The 15,989-nt window shown below is 41.1% G+C and overlaps 1 protein-coding gene across 1 annotated transcript; it reads left to right on the top strand.

Annotated features, from left to right (window-relative positions):
* Nucleotide 1: 1 nt before the first annotated feature.
* LOC126277367 (acylpyruvase FAHD1, mitochondrial) lies at nt 2–15,726 on the top strand. The gene is made up of 4 exons (XM_049977353.1): nt 2–359; nt 1,913–2,009; nt 13,255–13,398; nt 15,316–15,726. The coding sequence occupies exons 1-4, from the start codon at nt 283–285 to the stop codon at nt 15,658–15,660; spliced, it is 663 nt and encodes a 220-aa protein (XP_049833310.1). The 5' UTR covers nt 2–282; the 3' UTR covers nt 15,661–15,726.
* The last annotated feature ends 263 nt before the right edge of the window (nt 15,727–15,989 follow it).

Below are 15,989 nucleotides of genomic sequence, written 5' to 3'. Positions count from 1 at the left end.
TTCAAGGTATGTTTTGCAGCCTTTCGTGATTAACGAAATAACTAACGGCGCGAGTAACAACCAGTATTGGTTTTATGTTGCTGGTAGTCGACAAGGCGTTTCACAAGTGTCCACGCATAAGAATTTAGAACAACGCATAAATAAATTATGGACCGGTTAGTGAAGCTTATCGCAAATTCTCTTTCGCGCTGCCAACTTTCTCTTATCTTATCGCCCGGGTTACTTCAAGTGCTGTGCGAAATATAGTGACGTTGTAGGCAGATCGTCAAGTGAGCAGGAAAAATGTCTTACACTACTGAACAGCTGAAAAATTTCACTAAAGTTGGAAAGAAAATAATTGGTGCTGGGTTAAACTACAAGTATGTCTGTAACATATGTTAACATTCACAGTCTTGTTAAGTATATCCAAGGGGTACTTTGAATTTGTCTGAATATATCTTTTATCGATTCCGTCGCAATTTAAAGTTTTTCTGTAGTCAAGGGTAATCCATGTATTTGTCATCATTGTCGAAACTTTAAATATGGATCGCAGATTTTCAACTCAGCACATCACATTTGTTAGATTTTGTGCTCTGGAAGTACAAGAGTATTTGTGGAATCGCATTTCTTTATTATACAGACGTATGGACCCTACCAGTATTAATAAGAAAACTACAACCAGCGTTTGACACTAGTATGAATTTGTGAAAATGATACAAAATTCACTGAAGAGAATGTTGTACCTTTTCTTAATGCCCTAGTTTGTATGCGGTTTTGTGTATTAGAGTATTTTGCCAAATTTCAAGATTAGGGCACTATGAGACGAGTATATTTGCGAAGAGTCTAAAGGAAGAGTTAATTTAAGAAATCGATTCTACTCGCTCTTCTGCTCCCAGCATCCGACAAACGAGGGGCTGAGTTGAAGTGTGGGTACCGTATGTTTTACATTTGTGTAGACTAACAAAACGAATGAAAGTTAATCTGTAATATGTATCACTGGGCGCACTAAAGAGGTTTAGTACAACTTCATTCCCCTCTTTATTCTAATTCCCGTAATATGTAACCGAGAGGACCACACATGGTGAAGAGAATTTTGTCTTTTCTCCTCCATCTGTTTGTTCTTGTCGTTAATGAGTACTTCCTCATCATAACTTTATTTCTCAAGGTATTGTGACAGTTCCCACTGAGGAATGTGTAACATTGTATATTCTATTAATACATGTGCTCATTTTCCAGCATTCATATCAAAAGACACCATATTACTTTACTAAAACAGCTCCTATCTGACCTTAAAAAACTGTAGACAGTATTTGACAAACATACTTAAGAGAAATTAAAATGGGAAGTATCAGTACCAAAGGTCTGCTGCGTTCATTGTGTGTTCGGTGCTAGGACATAAGGGAAAAATGAGGGAAATAAGCATACTTATAATCATTTTTCCCTTTATCCATTCAGACTTGGTGCAGGAAAACAGAGTAATAATGGTGTGGAATACCTTCCACCACAAAATGTATGTTATATGTGAACATAGAATAAATTGAGAAGTCCCTATAGGCTAATTAATATTTTATTACCAGACAGCAGCATAAACAATGACATCAAAAAAAAAAAAAAATTATAGCACAATTAGTGATGCCATTCAAGAAAGAAAGAAAATAAACTGCTGCAGGGGTGCAAGTATTTTGTTATTCAGTAACTGCCCTTTTTTGTTTTTCTCTTGGTATGGTTTGATCACTTGCTTTATGCATTATTTCCAAACTGACGTCTGACAAAACCAGTTCATGTCAAAAATTGAAATCTAAAACACTAACTGTATAAAGTATGTCTGTTTCAGATTGTTCATTCAGGGCTGTATCCATTGTGGATTTAATAGAGAATTTTTGTCTAAGTTACACTTAAATACCTTTATTACTTTTTGTGATATTTATTGCAGAGAACTGGTGAAACTAAGCAAACAACCAGCACCAAAGACTCCTATAATTTTTTTAAAACCAACATCAGCGTACATTACTGAAGGTTCCAGTATCGAGGTAAGAGAGCACTTCATGCACACATTTTTTAATCACTGTGTTTATGGAGTCTGCATTTTGCAAGTTACCTTTGTTCAACTTTTAGACTTTGGCTTGTTTGTAACAGTGACCCATCAGAGAGAGGGAGAGGTGGGGAGTTAGGTAGGTAGAGTATACTGGTCTTTTTAGTTATGTTATCTATGTACAATTACATGTTTCTTATTCTTAAAACTAAAATAGTGCTGATTTTAACCTCATATCAAACAATAGAAAAAAATAACAACTAATTGTCAGCTCCTGGCAACTTTTAAGGAACAATCCCATACCCTATTGTAGTTCCTACTAATAAAAGAAGTGGTGCCTCAAAATACTTCATGAACATTTAGAGAAAATATCAGCATTATTCGTGCAACAGAAGAGGGATCCCACACAACCGACAGTCACATTTATGCATACATCAGAAACCTAGACTCTGATCAGTAGTCACAATGAGTACCATTACTCCCTGCATCTCAATAATTCAAGAAATGGTATACTCATTACAGATGACAATTCACAACACTTACAATTGGGATGTTCAAAAGTGTTGCCGGTATGAGACGCCGTTCCTTCCTGAATGTGTTTTATAAATCCTGAAGGGTGTGAGGTAGTGAGATCCTCCTGAAAGTATCCTCCAAATTCTCTATGTTATTAATGTCCTGCAAATATGGAGACCACTCAGTTCACTCAGTGTCATTATTTCAATGTTGTAGCAATTCAGACAGACATGAATGTTATCCTAGGGGGAAAAAAAGCTGGGGTTATAGTCACCATAGAAAAGGTGAACGTATCCCGTACTGTTTTTAGTGCCATTATTAAACTCTGCTGCAGTGATACACAGTGCTCTTGGATCAACTGTGGCACTCCCAAATCATGTGTCATCATCCTTTGTAATTGTCATATTCCTATCTATTTTGCACTTCATTGTGTGTTTCTTGTTTTTGCCACAAGAGCTCATTGCAATGTGTGGATTCAGCACACTGTCATTGTTCCAGCCATGGAAATTTAAGATACCATATCAATCTTTATGGTAATTAGTGGGAATCAATTGAACAAACTATTTTTGAGTATGTAATTCAACTATTCAACTGCAGGCACACATTGTGAAATGGCTCTGGACAGCAAGGGGCATCTAAAGAAATAGTAAGGCCAGAAGGAATTTTGCCATAGCAGCGGACCAGGTACTTTCGCTGGATCAGTAATGCATACTCCCATCAGATAATTTGTAATGTTTTTACTTTGCTGAAAACCTGTCAACATTCAATGATGTTTGTGAAATAATTATCATGTAATATTTCTTCATTTATACTGTTAGTAAACTTGGTTAAGTGTAAGTTGTGCTATTGTGAATATATGGTCTTCTGAATTTGTAACAAATTTGGAAATCATACTGGGTTGACAGCATGTAGTGAATTTTCAATCTAATTCAGTCTTGTGTAAAACGTAAAGTAAATTTTGATTTTCTGTTATTGTACTGGGACACTGGAGTTTGTTTCTGAATTAGATAAAGCCCTTTTTATGCAATTTGATGACATACTGTTTGATTTAAAACACAACTTCGTCATTAATAGTGAAAGACCACATTCTGTTCAAAATAATCTCTTGATCTGACAAGCGCATCCACCGGGCTTCAATGGATAATCAGTTGCCACCGATGCCTTCATCTTGGCCCTCGAGGGTGATACATTACCCGAGAAGGTCAAGGTGATGGTCTACTACTGTGGTGTCAAGCCATATATCCCTCCCCCAATGAGTTGCTTTAAGTGCTGGAAGTTCGGGCATATGTCTTCCCACTGTACTTCCAGTGTAACCTATCAGGATCATGGACATTCTTCACATCCCAATACTCCATGTGCCCTGCCTCCCATCTGTGTCAACTGCGGAGAGCACCATTCACCTTGCTCACCAGACTGCAGAATTTTAAAGCAAGAGAGGAAAATCATGGAATACCAGACCATGGACCAAATGACCTACACTGAGGCTAAGAGGAAATTTTAAAGGCTCCATCCTGTGCACATGACATCATCTTATGCCTCCGCTATAACTACTGTTTCAGCCCTGTCTCTTCTGCCACATACAGTTGGCTCCCAGCACTGTAAGACCCCCACCTGCCCCCTTGAGGCATAAACTGCCTCATTGAGCATTTTATGCCTTCCATACCACACGATAACTTCATCCTCTAGTGAAATTGCTGCAGTTTTTCCCACCACCTGTCTGAGCTACAGCAATTCCTAAGCTTTACACCTGTGACCTGCATTGCCCTCCAGGAAAACTGGTTCCCGCAATGCAGACCCTGCCCGTCACGGCTATAGGAGATATTACAAGATCTGTAGCAAATATAATAGAGTGTTAGGTAGAGTTAGCATATATGTCCTAAGCTCAGTATGTAGTGAACCTGTGCCCCTTCAAACTCCTCTTGAAGCTGTGGCTGTCAGGATAAGGAAGATGCAGGAAATAACTGTTTGCAACGTATATCTTCCTCCAGATGGTGTGGTACCCCTGAATGTCTTGGCTGCACTGATTTATCGACTCCCTAAACCTTTCCTATGTTGAAGAGATTTTAATGCCCATTACCCACATGTGGCATGGCAACATGCTTACTGATCGAGGTTGTTGTTGTTGTTGTTGTTGTTGTTGTTGTGGTCGTGGTCTTCAGTCCTGAGACTGGTTTGATGATACTCTATCCTGTGCAAGCTTCTTCATCTCCCAGTACCTAATGCAGCCTACATCCTTCTGAATCTGCTTAGTGTATTCATCTCTTGGTCTCCCTCTACGCTTTTTACCCTCCATGCTGCCCTCCAGTACTAAATTGGTGATCCCTTAATGCCTCAGACCGTGTCCTACCAACTGAGCCCTTCTTCTAGTCAAGTTGTGCCACAAACTCCTCCTCTTCTCCCCAATTCTATTCAATACCTCATCATTAGTTATGTGATCTACCCATCCAATCTTCAGCATTCTTCTGTAGCACCACATCGAAAGCTTCTATTCTCTTCTTGTCTAAACTATTTATTGTCCAGGTTTCACTTCCATACATGGCTACACTCCACACAAATACTTTCAGAAATGACTTCCTGACACTTAAATCAGTACTCGATGTTAACAAATTTAACTGTCTCTACTGTCTCTGCTCGACCTGTGCCTTTTAAATACTGGGTCCCCAACACATTTCATTGTGGCTCATGGTAGTTTTTCGGCCATTGATTTATCACTTTGCAGCCCAGGACTTCTCCCATCTTGTCACTGGAGAGTCCATGATGCCTTGTGTGGTAGTGACCACTTCCCGATTTTCCTGTTGCTCCCCCCAGTGTCATGCCCATGGACTCTTACCCATGTGGGCTTTAAACAAGGCAGACTGGGGTGCTTTCACCTCTGCTGTCACCGATCAATCTCCCCCACGTGGTACCATTGATGTGGTGGTTGAGCAGGTCACTATAAAGATCGTTTCTGTGGTGGAAAATATAATCCCTCATTCTTTAGGGTGCCCCGGCGAAAATCAGTACCTTGATGGTCGTCGGAAATTGCTGAGGCCATTAAAGAGCATAGGCTGGCTCTATAGCAACATAAGTGGCACCCTTCCTTGGAGCACCAAATAGATTGTAAACGGTTCGATGCCTGCTTGCGCCAGATTATTAAAAGACAGAAACAGGAGTGTTGGGAGAGGTATGTCTCGACCATTGGGTGCCATGCGTCCCCTCCCCAAGTCTGGATGAAGTTCACACATGTTTTTGCGTACCAAGCCCCAACAGGTGTCCCTGGCATTAACATCTATGGCGTGCTATCTACGGACACAAACGCATTTGCCGAGCACTGTGCTCAAGCCTCTGCGTCAGCGAATTACCCCCCAGCCTTTCACACCCTCAAACGGCCGATGTAAGTGAACCTTATAACGCCCCATTTACAGAGTGGGAGCTTCTCAGCTCCCTTGCATTTTGCCCCAACACAGCTCCTGGACCAGATTGGATCCACAGTCAGATGATTAAACATCTCTGGTCCGACGACAGGCGACATCTCCCCATCATCTCAATGGCGGGAGAACACCACCGTCATTTCAAAGAGCTCAAATGTAGTAAATACCCGCTTGATGTGGATAGCCACAGCCCATCAGACTCACCAACGTTCTTTGTGAGTTGCTAGAATGTATGGTGAGCCGGCGGTTGTGTTCAGTTCTGGTCTCACGTGGCCTACTGGCTCCATGCCAGGGAGGTTTCCACCAGGGTGTCCCTCGAGTCTGCCATCTGAACAGCCTTTTCCACACACCATCACCTGGTTTCCGTTTTTATTTATTTACAAAAAGCTTATGACACAACCTGTCGACATCATATTCTTGCCACATTATATGAGTGGAGTCACTGGTGCCAGCTCCTGATTTTTATCCAAAATTTTCTGTCCCTCCATACTCTCCGTGTCGAAGTTGGTGCCTCTCATAGTGCCCCCATATCCAGGAGAATGGGGTCCTGCAGGGCTCTGTATTGAGAGTATCACTGTTTTTAGTGGCCATTAACGGTCTAGCAGCAGATGTAGGGCCATCTGTCTCACCAGTGTATCAACTGTCCGGACCCACACCCTCCTCATTCAGTGCAATAATGACTACTCTCCATCTGACCGAACTCCATCATTTAATGACTACTTGCTCCATAATTGGCATAGTTCATCAGGAAACCGGGTTCATGGCAACACATCTCCCTGCTCCAGTAAACTACAAACCCTACTGTACTAGTGACGTTAATGTTGACAGAGTGTCCGATGGGGTCTGTACTACCCTCACACACAGACACTTCCAGTGAGCAGGTGACCCTTACCACTGCAGGGGAGACCGTGGGCGTTCATGTTTGCCTCTCAATTCGAATGACAATATGCAATTATACTCCCTGATGGACCTTTCCACTTTCACTAGTTGTTTGAGTTAGTGGGAGAGCTACCTCCCCCTTCCTGTTATTGAGGGACTTTAATGCCCATAATCCTCTGTGGGGCAGTGAGAGTGTATCCCAGAGGCTGAATATTAGAACACCTTTCAGAATTGGACGTCTGCCTAATCAACACTGGAACTGCAAGACAATTCAAGAAAAGGAAGCAGAAATGTTGGGAGCAATATGTATCATCTGTACGACCCCACACCCTATCGAGCAGGAATGTTGGGAGCAATATCTATCATCTGTGCGATCCCACACACTGTCGTCCCAATTATGGACTAAACTCCATCGCATTTGCAGCCATCCACCACCCATGGTGGTTCCTGGCATCCTTGACAGTGGTAAAATCTGCATTGATCCTATGGTACTTGCTGATTGTTTTGCAGCACACTTCGCTGAAGTGAGCCTGACAAAATCCACAAGCATATGCTGGAACATCTTTGTGCTGACAGCATTAAACATATCCTCCGGCTTTTTAATCGTATTTGGTGGTAAGAAGAATTTCCTTCTCAATGGCAGGAAGTTATTATTTCTGTCCTGAAACTGTGAAAGAACCCACATATTTTAACTAACTTGAAGCCATAGGGCATATATCATGATTCCAAAGTGACTTTCTGGCTTTCCAGTCCACCATAGATCTGGTTCATATTCAATCTGCAGTGCACAATGCTTTTGCGCATTGCCAACATCTGATCGCTGTGTTCTTTGACCTGAAGAAGGCATATGATACCAGCTGGTGGCATCACTTCCTATCTACATATCATGAGTGGGGCTTTTAAAGCAATTTACCCAGTTTTCAGGTCTGAGTAGATTCAACTCTCAATGACCAATATGTACAGGAAACTGGAGTCTCTCAGGGGTGGTTCTGAGTGTAACGCTGTTCGTTATTGCTATCAATGGTATCATAAATGCAGTGGTCCCCACAGTCTCTCTGTCACTGTATTAAGATGACCTCTGCCTGTATTATGCCTCTGCACCACTGAGTGCCGACCTCAAGGGGCTGTCTAGAGGGTACGTGACTGGACCCTGAATCGTGGCTATCAGTTGTCTCCTGCAGAATCTCAAGTTGTGCATTTTTGCTGACTCTAGACTGTGCAACTGAACCAAGAAATTTATTTTGATGACCAGTTACTTGAAATCGCTGAAACTTTTCAATTCTTAGGTATTTTACTGGAGTACAGACTAACTTGGGTGCCACATGTCTACCAGCTCAAGGCAACTTGCGTGGAGAAGCTAAATACTGTTCGTTTTCTTAGTAACTCCTTGTGGGGCATGAACCACATACTTCTTCGAGATTTTACAAAGTGCTGATTTTATTCCGCTAGGACTATGGATGTGTTGCCTATGGATCAGCAGCACCATCCGTACCGAGCTTGTTGGATCCTGTTCCCCACACTGACGTGCAGTTGGTAATGGGGGCCTTCAATATGAGCCCTGTTGATAGCCTCCTGGCAGAAACCGGCGTCTCACCTCTATGAGTTAGACGGCAGCAGCTTCTAACAAATTATGCAACCACAATCTGTCAAGTGCCTACTCACCCATTTTGCTCAGCTGCTTTCTGCAACCAACAATTCAGACTGTTTGCACATTGTCCAAAACTGGATAGACCAACTGGGATCCGACTCAAAACTCCTTTAGTTTGTGTTCCTTGAACTCAGTCTTGAGCCCCCCCCCCCCCCCCTTCCTTGGCCTGTACCCTGTACCCTGTCCCCTGTCCTGTGAAAAGGCTGGACCTCTTGTGATGAGACCAAGAAGAATGTGATCCTACCCTTCTCTGATACCTATTTTATTCAATCATCCGCTCTTATTCTAATTTGGTATGCATCTACTCGGAGAAATCTAAAGTCAATGGTAGAATTGGTTATGCTTTTGCACACTCAAGGGGACACAGGAAGCAGTATTTGGTGAGTTTCTGTAGTGTATACACTGCAGAGTTGGTTGCCATATATCAGGCTTTGCATTACACTAAATCCCTGGCCACAACGAACTTTCTGATCTGTAGTGATTCCATGAGTTACTTTAAGTGCATATCCCAGTTATATCCCAAAAATCTTCTGCTCTCCAACATCCAGGACCTACTGGTTGACCTCTACATCTCAGGAAGGGCAGTGACCTTCATTTGGATACCAAGCCACATAAGCATTCCAGGAATGAACTTGCCAACTGTCTAGCTTAAGATGCAACTGTAAGAGATCGATATGACATTGGAATACTGGGCACCAACTTAAGATTACAACTTAGACACAATATGTTGAGACTCTTGGAATTTGAATGGTGGGCTACGACTACACAAAACAAGTTGAGAGTGATTAAAGTAACCACTAAGGTGTGGATACATCTTTCCAGGCCTCTCGGAAAGATGCCATTGTATTATGTCGTTTACACATCGGCCACTTGACACTCACTCATGAATTCCTTCTGTGTCTGGAGGATCCTCCTCACTGCAACTAAGGTAGTCTCCTGATGATAGCACGTGTTCTTGTCGAGTGTGGCCTGTGGGGTGATCGGTGGCACACTGTCAGCTTGCCTACCTCACTACCTCAGATGCTTGCAGATGATGAGACAGCCACTTCAAGAGTGTTGCATTTCCGAAGCGAGAGTGGATTTTGAATGAAACTGTAATACGCCTCCACTTTCAATGTTAGTAGTGACTGTGGATGAGAGAGCCTCCCCCTGTGGCAGATACCTCTTCATGTGATCGCAGATTACCTTTAGACTCTCGCGTCAAGATGCTGTCTGGGTTCTTTCTATTTTCTTTTACCTATTGTGCCTAAAAGAACGGAATCAAGAAGGTGCACACATTACTCCAGGGAGTCACACCTAGTGATTACGTGGCTGGCGACCATGGGGCCCCGAGCTGAGTCCTGGCATTGCTTCCATTTAGTTATGCCAGGCTCCTCACTTTTATCTTTCCTATCTGGCCACCCTCGGCCAGCTCTTGTTCTTTTCCGACCCTGATGCTATTAGGTTTCAAGAGCCAGGGGTCTTTCATTTTCCAACCTATACTTCTCATGCAGCGTCTGACCCCGGAGCGGGCGGCTGTATTCCATGTTAGGGTCCGCCTCCAGAACTGCGGAAGGCAATGGAATACCACCGCAGATTATTTTCCCTGCATAATGTAGTTTCCATTTTATGTACAAAAATGGCTTCCTCTCATGTTAAATCAGTGTCCAGAGGTAAAATAGTCCACCATTTGGATCTCCGGGAGGGGGAGGGGGGGGGGGGGGGGGTACAACTTGAAAGGAGGCAAAAAATCAAAACGAGAATTGGTACCTGGAATGTTAGAACTGTGCTACAAGCAGGAAAACTAGAAAACATTAAAAGAGAGATGGAAAAGAATCATATGGACCTCATAGGAGTTTCTGAGGTAAGATGGAATGGGCATGGAGAGTTGCAGTCAGATGAATATGTGTTGTACTACTCAGGAGGAGAAGTAAAAGGATTGAATGGAGTAGTAATGATTATGACAAAGGAATTGCCTAAATCTGTGGAATGTAGACTATGCAAATGACCGGGTTATTGGTGTAAGGCTGAAAGGAGCACAAAAAGATTTACTGATTGTCCAGGTGTATATGCCAACTTCAGAACATGATGACCAAATTGTAGAGGAAACGTATAATGTAATAGAGAGAATAATGGACAAAAATAAAAAATGCTGCAAAATTGTAATGGGAGACTGGAACGCCATTGTGGGAAAAGGGAAAGAGGGAAACATAGTAGGCAGTCATGGTGTTGGAAAGAGAAATGATAGAGGTGAATGGCTAATTGGCTTCTGCAGGGAAAGGCAGCTGATAGCGGCAAACACATGGTTCAAGAATCACAAGAGGAGGCTCTACACTTGGAAATCACCAGGGGATAAATACAGAAACCAAATCGATTTTATTCTAGCATACTAGAAAAGGTATTTGACAATGTGGTTTGGGACAAGCTGGCGACTATAATGAGGGAAAAGAGAGTGGACTGGAAAACCAGAAGACTTGTAAACTCATTATATCTTAATCAAAAAGTTTCACTTAAAGTGAGAGGAGAAAGTACAAACTGGATCAGACTAGGAAAAGGAGTAAGACAAGGATGCTGTCTATCACCTACTCTTTTCAACCTCTACTTGGAAAATATGACTGGCCAATGCTCATTAGATGACAAAGGCCTATACATTGGAGGAAGAAGAGTAGGGTGTTTGAGGTTTGCTGATGACATGGTCCTTCTAGCCACAGGGGAAAAAGAATTACAGGATTTGGTGGACACCATTGAAACTAACGGAAGAAAATATGGAATGAAAATTAACATAAATAAAATAAAAGTATTGGCACTAGAAGGAAATAAGGAAATAAAAATTTTGCTGAATGGAAAAATACTAGAACAGATGCAAAATTTTAAGTATCTTGGAAGCAGGATAGACACCGACTGGAAGTGCACCATAGAAATTAAAACAAGGATAGCAATGGCAAAAGAAGTGTTTTATAAGAAAAGAAGAATTTTCTGCAGCGGTCTGGACAGAGAACTCAGCAAGAGACTCATAAAATGCTATGAGGAAGAAAGACAGAGAAAGGCTGGAGGATTTTGAGATCTGGACATGGCGGAGGATGGAAAGAATAAGTTGGATGGACAGAGTAAAAAATGAAGAGGTATTGAGAAGAATGGGAGACAAAAGACAGTTACTAGATGTAATAAAGAGAAAAAAGAAATTGGATTGGGCATATATTAAGAAAGAATGACGTACTGATCAAAACAGTTTTAGAAGGTTATGTAGAAGGGAAAAAGAAGCGAGGAAGGAAGAGATTCCAGATATTGGATGACATGATGGACGGTACAACATACAGCAGCCTTAAGAAGAAAGCAATGGATCGCAGAAAATGTCGAGGCAAAGGACCTGCTAATATAGCACATAACTGATTATGATGATTGTGTTATAACCACTGTCACGGCCATTTTCAAGCTCTTTGATTTGCTTATGTAGTTGGAGCAGCCAACTGCTCACTTTTTTCACTTTTACCTTTTCACGTGTGATACTGATGACCCAGCAGTTTAGTCCATTAAACACATCATCATCATCATCATCATCATCATCATCATCATCATCATCATCGTCGTCATCGAGATGTCATCAGAATGATCATGCATGCCACAAAAGCGATAATCTCTCCCTTCTTTAGTGGTTCCATACTACGATCTGATAACATAATTCTCCATACTGTTGCATCATTAATACTGTTTTGCCTATACTACAAATGTAAAGGCCAGTTAAACGAAAATGAGACAGATGGAAGAAAGCAATGACCGTACCTGTTAACACATTTATCCCATCCAGAGACAGCACATCCATGCCTTCATCGAAAAATGTTTGCAGTTGCCTGTGGTACCATGATTTAAATTTGCACATCTTTGAGTCCAAAGCATATTGACAGCCATGAATGCCTTTTTTCAGTGCTCTAAAAATATGGAAATCTCATGGGGAGAAATTGTAACTGTATGGAGGATGTGTAAGGGCTTCCCAATGAAACTCAAAATGTAGACTGGCCCATATGTTGCTAAGGTTGTTTTGAGTACGTTGGAGGAGTTTACCAGGGAAACCCTTACAGATCGTCCCTACAGTCCCGATCCCTCCCCATGTGATTTTTTGATAAAGTCACTGACTATCTTGTCTCAAAGTGAGGGAAATTATTGAAAGTTATGATGATTACTTTTGAAGTAACAAATAGTTTAATTATTATCCCTCCCTCCCATCTATCTCAGTCGATTTGATTGCCTGCTATACACAGGATGTGGATCTGTGTTAACTATGCTGCTATGCTGTACCCTGTTCTCTACAGTGGTATGAGGCTAGAGCCTGGAGTGTTTCCCATCAGTTACATAAGCAGTATTCTGGCAGAGGATCGTGTCTCACTACTAAACATGCAATGACAATTACTTGTAAACCATACAATATAAGCCCTTTATTAACTGTGCCAGAACCGCCACAGAGCTACTGCCCCCTCATTGCTACATTCTCCTCCTAATACTACTACCTCCTCATGCTGCCCTGCCATTGCTCTTGCGGCAATCGTGCACCTCCCCCCCCCCCTCCCCTCCCCTCCGCTTCTCGTACCACCCTGATCCCCAGTCTCATTACCACTCCCCCTTTTCATTAATATTTCCTTTGCCCTCATACATGTGGAGGAACTTGCTGCAGTTCATATATTCTGGAAGAGCTGAGGAAGATGGTAGAAATGATGATTTTAATAGGTGCATATTGTCTCTTTGTATGGTATTATGTTGTTAAATTCTCTGTAACACTGTAGCATAGATTTTGTATGGTATTCTTTTTATTATTTCCTTAGATTTATCCTGATTCCCATGTAAATGAGGAAGTGGAACTTGGAGTCATAATTGGACGAAAAGGAAGAAATATTTCAGTAGCTGACGCTATGACTCATGTTGGTGGTTACTGTTTGGGACTGGACATGACTGACATAAGTATTATTGTAAGTAATTTCTTGTAATAGTTGAATATTAATTAGCTTTTCCAAGCAAGTTTGATCATTGTCTTGATTTATTCTTACCTCATGTGTCTCAGGAAAAATCTTTATTGGTTCATATACAATACTACCCCCTTTTTAGATATTTCAGTAAACTGACCCAAAATAGTGTAAAGTGCAGGAAAGTGTAAAATACAGGAAATCATAGCAAACAACAAGCAAAAATGAATAAATTATTCTTACTCTCATTCTCTTTATATTGTTCGAAACATGAAATTAAAACAATTTAAATTTTGCCCATTTAAAAAATGTGACATAATCAGTTGTTTTTGTTTAGCTCTGCTTGTCTCTCTGCAGTATACTAAGCATCAGTCGCTAAGGCAGTAGCAGAGTGCAGGCTCACTCAAATGTGTGCACTGGTTTCCCTCTCCGTTCCGATTGTGTCAAATGGTGTAAATAAAACACGGAAGCATAATTCTTTTGTGAAACCACATTGAAAAGATATTTGTGTTCTTATGTGATCTTATTACTAATAATCATTATGAAAGTATGGTAAATAAAACTTGTAACACAGTATTGGTCAAAACAATAAAGTTGGAAGTCTTCATAAACAGAGAGCAGTAAGCATGAAATGTACATTTTGTTGCTGAAAAGGAGATCACTCAATTCAAGGACGTCCAGGGTGAGAAAGAGAGTGGAAATTGTCATATTATGGAGCAGCTTGAGGAGCAATGCTTACATCTTACAACAGGTCATATCAACATAAGACTGCATGCCTCGTGTGGATTAGCATATTTCACGTGGAAGTAACAGTGATTCATGAAAGGCCATATACAGACGGCAGTATTCAAAAGCAGAGTTTATTTGTGTAAATGACAGTGAAATCAAATTAAAGCTGTTGTTATACAATGCAGTGAGCAGAAGGAAGGTTGCTACTAGAGCCACTGTCATCAGATTGGGACTATCATCAAGGCATAGTTTCCCAACCTTTCATACCTGTGAACCTATAATATAGACAGCTGTAACCCAACACACTGGCAATAAAACTGTTTTCCGCACTAATGCTGCATTATATGGTCATTAACTTTGTGTATAGTCTGCATTTTCTGTTGTTCCAAGACTGTCTTTGAGCAGGAAAACAATGCACTTTTTGCAGAAATCTGTACTAAAATCAGTGTTAAAGGTCATGATAACATCAAAGAAAACTTAAAATGCAGAAAATGTTGTAAGACAGCATTTTTAATGATGGGAAAGGATTGTATTGAGGGAACAGGACTTCTGTTGGGACCAACAACAATGAACGTAAAAGTGGGGAAACATAAAATGCAGGAATGTAAAAGGGGTTTTACTGTACGATGCATTAATCTAACTTCATGCCCAATGTATATTCGTTTCATTTTCATGGAAGTCATAATTATGTCTTCCATTCCAGTTTGTTGCCTGGTCTATGTATTTCTCTCTCTCTCTCTCTCTCTCTCTCTCTCTCTCTCTCTCTGTTTTTCCAAGTATGAGTATCTCCTATGCTAGCTGAGTGAGCCTAATTTCTAAATGGCTCTCATGTTACAAGTGAGTCTCAGTACCATCTACATCCATAGTCTGGCAAACCACTGTGTAGTCCTTGGCAGAGAGTACTATTTATGGAAGCATGTAGGGATAACCTGAAATGCCACTTGGACATAATTATGATATTGGTGTACTGCACCCAGTAAAAGAAAGGGTGATGGGGAAAGATGACACGAAGATTGGGTGTAAATGATGAAAAATTAAAGTATTAGCTTTTGACAAAATAGAATTTTTTATTTTTTTCAGAGAGCAAAGAAGTTAGTCCCAAGATGTAGATGTGGTGAAACTTTCTATAGCTTTTTCTCCTTTATTTTAACCAGCATTAACGATTCTAATCAATATTATTATGCTTTTTTCCAGAATGAATGCCAAGCAAAAGGCTTACCTTGGGCTTTGGGCAAAGGTTTTGACACTGCTTGTCCTGTGAGCAGATTCATAAGCTGTGATGAGATACAGGACCCAGGAAATCTACAATTATGGTTAAAAGTTAACGGGAAGACTTTCCAGGATTCCAATACTTCAGATATGCTTTTTTCAGTCCCAGAGTTAATAAGTTACGTCTCCAAATTTATTACACTGGAAGAAGGTGATATGATCCTTACAGGATCTCCACCTGGCTTCGATCGTGTTCAGCCTGGAGATATTATAGAAGCAGGCATTGGAAATATTCTGGCCATGAAATTCCCTGTTAAAGCTAGAACATAAATGTTTATTATGTATGCTGCTTGTATGCTGCTTTAAACTGCATTGGAATTGTTAACTTGAAATTTTTGAAATAAAGTAGGTGTCTGAAGTTTGTGTTCATTATCATATATACCTGATAATTCACCTGATAACCCCCTCTCCCCCCCCCCCCCCCCAAAAAAAAGAAAAGAAAAGAAAACTCCTACATATCAGAGATCCTTAACATGTTTGTGTGGCTCTGAGGCAGCCTTTTCACATCTAATGACAGAATAAGTTGTTGTCATCAGTATTTGGCTGGCAATGGAAATAGAGGAGGTGAAAGTTCCTGTCTGCCAGTTTCTTGGGTCAAA

Source organism: Schistocerca gregaria, chromosome 1, assembly GCF_023897955.1.
Source record: "Schistocerca gregaria isolate iqSchGreg1 chromosome 1, iqSchGreg1.2, whole genome shotgun sequence".
Classification (NCBI taxonomy): domain Eukaryota; kingdom Metazoa; phylum Arthropoda; class Insecta; order Orthoptera; family Acrididae; genus Schistocerca; species Schistocerca gregaria.
This window is presented reverse-complemented; position numbering and strand designations above follow the sequence as displayed.